The 10,607-nt window shown below is 37.0% G+C and overlaps 2 protein-coding genes across 3 annotated transcripts; one reads left to right on the forward strand and one right to left on the reverse strand.

Annotated features, from left to right (window-relative positions):
- Positions 1 to 2,619: 2,619 nt before the first annotated feature.
- Positions 2,620 to 7,487, forward strand: LOC131805636 (uncharacterized). Of its 2 annotated transcripts, none has more exons than XM_059129069.1 (3): positions 2,620 to 3,184; positions 3,377 to 3,528; positions 7,417 to 7,487. In XM_059129069.1, the coding sequence occupies exons 1-3, from the start codon at positions 2,686 to 2,688 to the stop codon at positions 7,471 to 7,473; spliced, it is 708 nt and encodes a 235-aa protein (XP_058985052.1). In that variant the 5' UTR covers positions 2,620 to 2,685; the 3' UTR covers positions 7,474 to 7,487. The 2 variants fall into 2 exon arrangements, with proteins under 2 accessions (XP_058985052.1, XP_058985091.1); XM_059129108.1 differs by lacking the exon at positions 7,417 to 7,487 and adding an exon at positions 3,616 to 3,722.
- A 247-nt stretch (positions 7,488 to 7,734) lies between these two features.
- On the reverse strand, positions 7,735 to 9,429 carry LOC101890469 (uncharacterized). Its single transcript, XM_005176838.3, has one exon. The coding sequence runs from the start codon at positions 9,257 to 9,259 to the stop codon at positions 8,318 to 8,320; it is 942 nt and encodes a 313-aa protein (XP_005176895.2). The 5' UTR covers positions 9,260 to 9,429; the 3' UTR covers positions 7,735 to 8,317.
- Between the last annotated feature and the right edge of the window lie 1,178 nt (positions 9,430 to 10,607).

Below are 10,607 nucleotides of genomic sequence, written 5' to 3' on the forward strand. Positions count from 1 at the left end.
ATTGGTACAATTTGATATTGGGTAAACAGATAGTGCAGAGATCTGATATTGTTATTAGAGTCGCTATTCATGTGTAGCCTGGACATATGGAAGTGGTTTCGGAAATTTGTACTTTTATTTATCGTAAGAGTACTCCAGCATTTAAATGTGAATAAATCTTTTGTATCTCGTACCATCGCTTGTTACCGTGATACTGGTAGCGTAGCCCTACGTCAAGGAAGTGGACAGAAGAAAACAGCAACAACAGCAGAAATGGTTTGAAAAGTAATGAAGCGACTAGATCGAAAACCGCGTCGCAATGGCCGAAAAATAGCACGTGAGCTGAACATAGACTCAAAAGAGCTAAAGAGTTGATTCGCTTGGCCGAAAGTGGTGAACTGCCGAATTTGATTTTCTCCGATGGGAAAACATTCGTTGTCCAGCGGTTTGTAAACAAATAAAATGATCGTGTCTACTTGCCAAGAGGTCAGCTGAAAATATGCACCCTCGGTTGGCCACCTCAACTCAAGCGCCGGCCATGGTGTGGGCCGCAATAACAGCCGATGGTCGCTCTCCGCTCGTATAAATCGACCGTGGCATCAGAATAAATGCAGGATATTATCGGAAAAATATTTTAAAGGGTGTATAAAGCCTTGGGCACGCAAATATTTTGGCCGCAGACCTTGGACATTCCAACAAGACTCAGCACCATCGCATCCAGCACGCGCCACCCAAGAATAGTTACAAAATGAGGATTCTCGTTTCACTTCCAACGCACAGTGGCCACTAAAATCTCCGGATACCAATCCGTAGGACTATTGTGTCTGGAGTATTTTGGAAAGCAAGGTTGGCACTAAAAAATACCAAAGTATCGATCACCTCAAGCAAGTGCTTCGCCGGGAATTTGCCAAAATACCTCAGAGAAACATTTGGTTTTATTGGCCGTTTGAAGGCCATAATTTGTGCCAAAGGTGACTAATTCCAACAAATCTAAACTTATTCTAAAATTTGATGCTATTTCTGGCATTTTTGCTTTCATTCAATATAATTTAAAAAAATTTTCAATAGTATGGCGTTTGACTTTGTTGCAGTTTTTTTTATTTCACCCTATAATATATTAGTTCGGAATATAATAGACGGTTCTAAATTGGAAGAGATAGAGCTGGAATCTCAAAATTCGATAGGGATGTTAGTGTTTGTGTCATTGTACTAAATAGTACTTAATTTGGCAGTCGGATATATTACAGATGCTGTTGGTATATGGGGCTGAGATATGGAGACTCTTTTGTAATTGTACTGTACGAAATTTGTACATTTGTAATTTTGGAAGTTCGTTCTATGAACGTACGAAAAGTGCAAAGGGCCCCAAAACTTGCTGTTGGGTGTTGGATTAGAGCTGGAATTCTGAAAATTGATATTGAGGTCATTCATTGTTCCTAGTGTTTGTTCCTGTTGCAACGAATATAAAATTTTAAGGTCGACTTATCGTTGACGAATTGGCGGGCACTTTCCAATAATATTATGAAAAAAATCTTATGAATTTCTTAGCAACCGATTCTAATTCTTTAAACAAAAACCCAGAAAGGAAAAGTAAAAAAGTCGGGCGGGGCCGACTATATGACCGCTATGCTTATTTAGTAGAGCTTCCGTAACTATCATATCATATATCACTTCGAGAAGAATTATTTTAAAAATATATATCGGAGCAGAGTTCCACAAAATGGAAACGTACGTCCCGAAATTCACTCCATTTGGGCTGATATTAGCCATTATTTTCACAATAAACCTGAAATCGGATCAAGGATATATATGGGAGCTACATCTAAATCTTAGTCGTTCTCGATAAAATTTAGCAAAAGTATTTCTGATCTCTATAAGGTACCTGGTACCAAATATTATTGTTGTCGAATGCATATTACGAATATGAGGGACTTAAACACCAAATCGGATGAAATATATACATGGGAGCTATATCTATATCTGAACCGATTTTCCCCAAATTCGATGTACTTACATCTAGACTGATTTCGGTCGGATGTATCAAAATTCAGGTCATTAAGACTATTATTGGCCATTTGGTGCATAACTGACTGAAATGCATAAATCGACTCAGAAAGTGATTCTATGAATATCATCAAAAGTATCTTTGGGTCTATTCCGCTTCCTTGTCCCTTACCACTATATTGTGTCGGGTATAATTAGAATCTTGAGCCTATAACTCCAGTTTTTAACTTACATATGTCAGAATAAAAAAAGGTCATATTGTAAAGCTCTAGTTGTTCGTTAAATACCTACAGTAAAACACAGACATGTTTTGCCCACTCTCTTGAACTCTGTTGCGGAAGGGGCGTGCTTAGCGTCTGTCTCGATAAGCACACATAATTACAGCCCTAATGACACTAAGAGTTGAAGAAAAGGTTCTTTGCGGTTGGATAAATGAAAATGAAAATAGAAATGTAATTGAAACCTGGAAAACAGAAAACATGGAAACAGAGAAGAAAATACACAGATTGGAAAATGGAGATATAAGTTAAATGCTTTCAAATACGGAAAAGAAAAGAAAAAGAAAACTAATTTCCATATAAATTATGGTTGACAATTAAAAGTGGGTTTAGTCTTATTTTAATAGCGCAAGTCAAAGGTTGCAATTGTAAAGACTTTCCAAGAAAAAAATAAATAAAAACAAATTAAATAATCCTTTCAAAAATGTTGAGAAAACTAGTGACAATTTTTGTGATCCTCAGTGTGCATTACAAATTCATATCGGCCATACATTCAACATCACAACTACCTCAGAATGCAAATCGAAAATTTTCGGCGCGTCAAATGGGCCAATTAATTGCCCAGTGCTTCGGTCAAAATGAAATTGTTAATTGTCTGGAAAATAAATTATTACAAACACTCGATATGGCCATAAAGAATAATGACACCTGGCAGTTTAGTGAATATTTTACGTTGGAGAAAAACGCCCAATCGACGGACAAGGATTATGACAAATTTCAAAATTTCTCAAGACAACAGCGTTCGCTGGGCGACACAATGGCAGTTAAATTATTACAACTGGCTCGATCGCGTTCTTTGAAATTGCAATTACCGAGCAGTGTGACATCTCTGCTAGATAAAGCTGGTATTTCCGGTGGCCTGGATGATTTTATTAATTCGTCGGACACATCACCGTCATCGACGACGTCACTACAGGAAGAAGGTACGCAACGTATATTGAATGGTCTTGTAGATGATAAAATTGCTTCAATAACCTCAAAACCCAAAAAACCTTATAAATTCAAACCCTACTTCTCTTCTTCCCCTCTCTGTCTGAATGCACCGTTATCGCTGTTGACGGATAAAAACAAAATCTGGTACCTAACAAACAAATATCGGAAAAAACCTCCCAAAGGTCGCAAAAAGAAGGACAAAGATAAAAACATGGCTATGATGGGTGGCATGGCGATGATTGCAATGGTGGCCCAAATGTTTCTGGGCAAAGTGATTCTAATAGCTGGAGCGGCATTTGTAATGGCGAAAATAGCATTGCTTGTCTCAGTATTGGTGAGTTAAATTTTCTTTCGTTTTTCTTTTCACTTTGATTTAGATTAAACAAAATGAATGAATGAAATTTAAAATTCCCCAAACCAGGTCAATAATCATTGGGATTAGAGAATAGAGAATGAAAATCCGTAACTAAGTCAATTCTGGTCTGGTCAACTAGGCGTTTATTTCATACATTGTCTGAAATACAGTTTATGTTAAAATGTTTACAAAAAAGGAAGGCTGTTATCTAGTCCCAAATAAATATTGTATTGGATCTCAGATAAACAAAATACTCTTTTATTTCTCTCCAACGATGAAGGATAGAGGGGGAGCATTTTACTCAGAAAAGAAATCAACTCAATATATTATTGGTTTGATAGTTTAGGTATAGAGGGAGATCCTTTTCTGGGCTTGTTGGGTGGGAAAAATATTTTGGGCAGCCTGAAATAAACGTCTGAGGGAAATCGTAGTTTAAAGGAAAAAGATAAGTTTTTTAACGGGCATTACTTTTTCGACATTTTAAATCCCGAAAAGTTTGATGGGACTTAACTTTCTTTTGGTTTCATCACATTGTATAAGAAAAATAAAATTTCGATAATAACACTGTGCAACAAAAAAAAAAAAGACAGTTGTAATGTAAAAATGTCCCACACTTCAATATTTTCTGAAACTTGGGCACAAGAATTCATTGGAGTCCCTACATATTAGGTATATAGTGCCTCAGGTAATTCTACAGACGACAATACACGGATTATTTAGTTAAAAGATCTAACCCTTAAGGATTAGAAGGGAAGGGTTTTTGTCTTTATTTTACAATATGGTTAAAAATCTCCCATTAAACGGTATCGCAGCAAGTCATAATAATCTACATTTTTTGTCATAATTTATCAAAGAAATAAATGTTTCCAATTGTCAGGAGTTCATAAGAATTAAAACACATTTTAGTGTTAAAGCCGTACTTCATTATAAACCAAAATGGATGACTTTTTACACCCTCCACCATTCTACGGAGGGTATATTTTGGATCAGCGTAAAATTCTAAGACGATCTAGCGATGTCCGTCTGTCTGTTGTAATAACGCTATCTTTCGAACGAATACAGAGAAAAGGCTAAAATTTTGCATACATGCATAGTTTACCATTAGGCAGGTTAAGTTCGTAAATGGGCTATGTCAGTCCGGTAGCCCCCGATATCCGGTATTTTGATGAGTTCAGCAACATTATTCACCGTAATCGTTTCAAATTTTGTATTGGAAGATCTTAAAGGATACTACAACCTATAGCAAACAAAATCGTATGCGGGTCCATGTCTTCGTATAGCCCCATATGATGGTACCTCCCTATATTCGGTATTTTCATGATTTTAGCGACATTATTTACCGGAATTATTTCAAATTTCGTATCTGGACTTCTTAATGAGTACTACAGCCTATTACAAACATTTTTGTATGCAGGTCTACGTCGTCGTATATCCCCCGTATAGCTGTTTTTATTTAAGTGGTAGTTTTCGAATTTTTTTTTGAAAATTTTAAAGTTCCTTCCAAATTGTGCTTTTTTACTTGTTCTTTTTTTTTTGGAACGTATTATGCATACCACTTTCATTTGTTTAGGGACTCACTTTGAATTTCAGTCTAGAATATTTCTTGCTTGGCAAAAAATTGTGGGAGATTTTGATGGAAATGTGTTAACACAGTAGTAAAAAGTAAGCAAAGGCTATAGTCGTGCAGGACCGACCATGTGATACCCTACAACACTACAATATGTTAGAAGTCCCCTTATATTCAAATCCATTTTAGAAGATTTCGCTTTTGAAATTATGTCATAGAGCCCTGCCCAGATATTACCCTTAGTTTTTTGACCAAGGAAATTTGCCCAATATTTACGCACTCCGCCGTGCTGTTAGTTGTTGTGGGCCTTTTTACAGCTAAATATAATGCAATAGTCATCCCTTTCCTTAACTCTCTTCTCATTTGTTGTCGATTGTTTTCAGTTGTTCGATTAGGAAAATATTTCAAGAGCGCATTCTGAATTGACAAAATTTGTCAAAATCGGTCCAGCCATTCTTAAGATATAAGCATTCTATCTAATATCCCCTTTCGTTGTATATACACATTTTATATATTTCTCTATATATATCCGATACCTTTACTTAATTTTATTGAATGAAAACAACAAATATCGGCAATAGCATTAAATTTTAGAATAAGTTTAGATTTGTTCGAATTTGTCACCTTTGGCACGATAAATGGCCTTCAAACGCCCAATGAAAACGTCACGTGCTGCCCGAATGTTGCTCTGCGGCATTTTGGCCCATTCCCAGCGAAGCGGTTGCTTGAGGTTGTAGACATTTTGGCATTTTTTAGTGCCAACCTTGCTTTTCAAAATACTCCAGACACAATAGTCCAACGGATTGGTATCCGGAGATATTTTTGGCCATTGTACGCTGGAAATGAAACGAGGAAAATGTTTGCGTGCCCAGTGCTTTAATACACCCTCCAGAATATTTTCGCGATAATATTCGGCATTTATTCTGATGCCACGGTCGATTAATACGAGCGGGGAGCGACCATCGGCTGTTATGGCGGCCCACACCACCACCATGGCCGGAACTTGAGTTCTGGTGGCCAACCGAAGGTGCACATTTTCAGCTGACCTCTTTGGCAAGTAAATACGATAATTTTGTTTGTTTACAAACTGCTGGACAACGAATGTTTTCTCATCGGAGACGGATAAAACCAAATTCGCTAGTTCACAACTTTCGGCCAAGCGAAGCAACTCTTTAGCTCTTTTGAGTCTATTTTCTTTCTGTTGCGGTGTAAGTTCTTGCACTTTTTGAATTTCAATAGATTTAGCCCGAGCTTATTTTTCAATATTTGCGAATGGAATATTGCGATATGTTCAGCTCACAAGCCATTTTGCGACCACTGCGATGCAGGCTTTATCAAGTCGCTTCTTTACTTCTCGAACCATTTGTGCTGATGTTGCTGTTTTCTTTCGTCCACTTCCTTGACGTCGGGCTACGCTACCAGTGTCACGGTAACGAGCGATGATACGAGACACTAAAGATTTATTCACATTTAAATGCTGGAGTGCTCTAACGATAACCACTTGTGGTTTTCCAGCCAAATATGAAGAAATCACACTATCACGTTTAAATTCCATCACAAATAATTTTTTTCTGGAAATTCTCACCAAAATGCTTTTGTGCGCTTGTAAACAATACAATAAGATGTCACTGGAATAATTTTAACAGCTGTCGGACGAGTGGCTTAAAAATGACAGCAGTCTGAAATTGGTTGCAGTTTTTTCAACTCGCCCTGTATATATACATAATATATGTTTATTTAAAATCTTTATGATTTCTGGAAAATGGACCTCTCTTATTCTCTTCATAGCCGTTCTAACTAAATCCGAAATCGATTCTACGATAAAGGCCTAAGGGGGTACACTCTTCGTTTTCTGTTAAAAAATTGTTTATGAAAGTTTTGTGGGAGAGGCCACCAGGAATATACCGATATTAAAAAACTCAATCTACGTTTGATTAAAAAAGTACGATATTCCAAGTTAACCAAATCGAGTACTTCCAGTTTAAGATTTGTAAAAGGCCATGAAATGGATAAAACTTTTCTTTCTACAGAAGACCTGTAGGGGGTTCTCTAAGTCTTTTATTTACAAAACCCAAAACCCATAAAATACATACATTTGCCAAATTGCTATTTTAAATCATCGAAGAGCCACCTAACAACAATAAAGATAGATTAAAATGTATATGCAAATCACTCCAACGAGTTGTCCTGATTTTAGAAACCAATTTTTAACAGCCTTGAGAGAATCAAACATATAACCCTTTCTTAAATTTTCTTTATAAGACCTATAAAAAAACCATCTAAGAGTGATTTACTTTCAGGGCAGTCTCAAAAGGGATCCAGTGGAAGCAGTGGTAGCACTGAACATGTTATTGTAACGGGAGGAGGAGGTGGTGGCGGCGGTGGCGGTGGTGGTGGCCACAGTCATGAGCACAGTTCAGGCTGGCATCGCAGCATGCCACTCCAGTATCGGCATCCAGTGACCGGACCTCCAATCGCCTACTACGAGGAGGCCGAAAATGAAGACGAATTCAAGCGGAGACAAATACCTGTCTAGGAGTTTCCAGAAAAAAAACTGAGTTAAACACACGCACGCATACATACATCAATACAATTTTTATTGTAATTATTGTTGCTTGTACAAATACACTCGAACTTATGAACTAAAAATTCCAAATCAGTTGACTTTTTTCTTTCGATATCTTAAAAAATTAACAATTAATTAAATAGACGAAATAATATTTAAAAATAAAACGAAAGCGGATTGAATGTCTTCTTTTGTTTTTTCATCTCCTTCATCTCGGCTTATGGTAAGAATGTGAATGAATATGTGTGTGTATGTTATCTGTTATCGGTTTGTTGCAAATGTTTCATTTCAGGTTGGCTGCATTTTTGGAGAAATTAGAGTGGCTCGTTCGTTATCATGCCACTCGGTTATGCTTAAATGATTCTCGAAGGTGGCTTATATGCCGATAAAATGTTTCACTTGGTTTGTAGTTGTTTTTTTTTTTAATTTTTAAGGTTAATAAGTTAAAAAATCTTTGGTAGGCAAGTGGCTGTAGGTTTTGGTGATGGTCGTTTTGGGGGTGGTTGAAACTTTCACCAGTATGCGTGACATCACTCAACCTCGCTCTCCATCTTCATGTGTGCGCGTGTGTGTAAGTGTTGCATCAAGATCGTTAGCTATTCACTTGGCTAGTTATGGGGTGGCCAAATTACTGCTTACGATGTTGTTGGCACCCAAGCATTGTAGGCCTTATCCTGCATCATCATTTCATCGTCCATGCTGCGATGATATGAACCACTTTCATGACCACCTTCGTATTCGTTCTGATGACTCGAAGAATATGTGTGACTCTGTTGGACCTGTGGATGTTTGACTATTTCATAGGTGGTCTTCTCACCACCCTCACCCGACACCAATTTCTTGAGACCAATTATGGCACTGATGATCAGAGCTATTTTGCCCACAATCAATGCCTTACCCGCCACAATGGCAATTGAATGATATGCCATTTTTAGAATGGCCGCCTTTAGCATTACGGCCGCTATAAAGGGACCCAAATACTTTTTGTCATCCTTTTTCTTACGGCCCTCTTCGACACCATCACCACCACCACCACCCACAATCTCATCGGCAGCCTCGTTGGCCTTGGCTGTGGTGGTGCTGAAGAAATTCATTATCGTTTGCATTACATCCTGGGCATTACTCTTGCCAAAGGACAAAAGACGTGGCAGATTGACTTGCAATTGTCGTGATCTGATGAAGGATGTACATCTTTCCATTAGCAGGGAATCCAGGCTTTTCGATGAAAGATTTTCCAGATCACGGTTGCTAAGCTTCATATCTATAACACTGGAACGACCCGTTCTCAATTCGCTATCATTTTTCTTAACCAATGTGACGCCCTCAACGATGTTGATATTTTGGAATTTCAGGGCACGTCCCAAAAGTTTGGCACCCTGTATTTTGAAACACCACAGCACATCATTTTGATTCAGGCAATGATTGAGAACATGATGCAATGTTCTTGAAACGGCATTATTTGTTAAAAGGCCACGCTCACTTTGTGCAGTTACCGCAACCGGTAATTCTACAGCAATGCAGCTACTGCTCAAGGCCACTGCAATCAGCACACACAAATACACCAGCTTTGATCCCATATTTTTCAGGATTAAATGTCTTTAGAATTAATTAAGTGTTTGTTTTTTTTTTTCAACTTCTCAAATCCTTTAATTTGTCTCTTCCAAATTGTGGCTTTTACTTTTCTATATTCGCAACCAAAAAATCACTTTTCTTCTTTTTTGCAGTTCTCATTCACAAACGCACCACCTCGATTTCTTAACAAAATGCAACTGATCTTTGGGCTTAGCATGGCTAAGAAATTTATACATTTTCTTCAACTTTTCATCTAATGTAGAGCTGCGGATCTTTAGACAACAATTACTGGACCTTGTTAATGCCACAACAAAATGCGCTTTTGTTTCATTTCTTTCTATTCATTAATTTTTTGTTGTGTTTTTGCTTTTAAAGTAGACTGCAGCGCATTATTGGTTATTCAGAGCATGTTAAATAAAGAAATGAAAATAATACAGCAACACCATTTCTTAAGTTTATGATATGCGAAATAGAACTGCAAAATTTATAAACAAAAATTGGAAAAAAAGGCAAAAGTTTATGTTGCTATACAAAAACTCTAAAAATAAACAATTTTTATTGTACCCCTTTAGATTGCTCCAAACCTGGATATAAGTAAAACAAATCAATAGAACTGAACAGTATTTAGAATTTAAATTGCTACTTTATTGGGGCAGTCCAGCCAGGAAAATGGCAGCATATTATCTTCAGTGGTAAGGGATCTTAACACATTGTTACAAATCTTTCAATGCCTTCTTGCCATCCTGTAAATAATGAGCAAGTGGATTCTAGAAATACTGGTCGTAATTGATGTTGATTACCGGAAATTTGAACATCAGGACAAAGCTGGCTAATTGGACAATAGATTTGAATTTTTTTTCAGATATAAGTGAATGCGAGCACAAACATCGGAATTCCGATGCACCGAACCAGAACAGACCTTTCATCTACTCTTCTCTTTTTTGAAAAATATTCACAAATAAACAAAATAGGTTTTTCAAAAATGTTCAAAATTTAAATATTCAATTGAAGTTTTAAATTAACAAATTGAACGCCATGCCCAGATAAAATTGGAAAAGCTATTTTTGACACATTATGTTACCATAAGCTGGTTTTATAGGATTACCTGTAGTATTATACAGGGTGAAAAAACTGCAACAAACTTCAGACTGCTGTCATTTCCAAGCCACTCGTCCGACAGTTGTTAAAATTATTCCAGTGACAGTCCATTATATTGTTTACAAGCGTACAAAAGCATTTTGGTGAGTATTTCCAGAATAAAAGTTTATTCAAGCGTGATAGTGCGATTTCTTTATATTTGGCTGGAAAACCACAAGTGGCTATCGTTAGAGCACTCCAGCATTTAAATGTGAA

Source organism: Musca domestica, unplaced genomic scaffold (genome assembly GCF_030504385.1).
Source record: "Musca domestica strain aabys unplaced genomic scaffold, Musca_domestica.polishedcontigs.V.1.1 1, whole genome shotgun sequence".
Lineage (NCBI taxonomy): Eukaryota > Metazoa > Arthropoda > Insecta > Diptera > Muscidae > Musca > Musca domestica.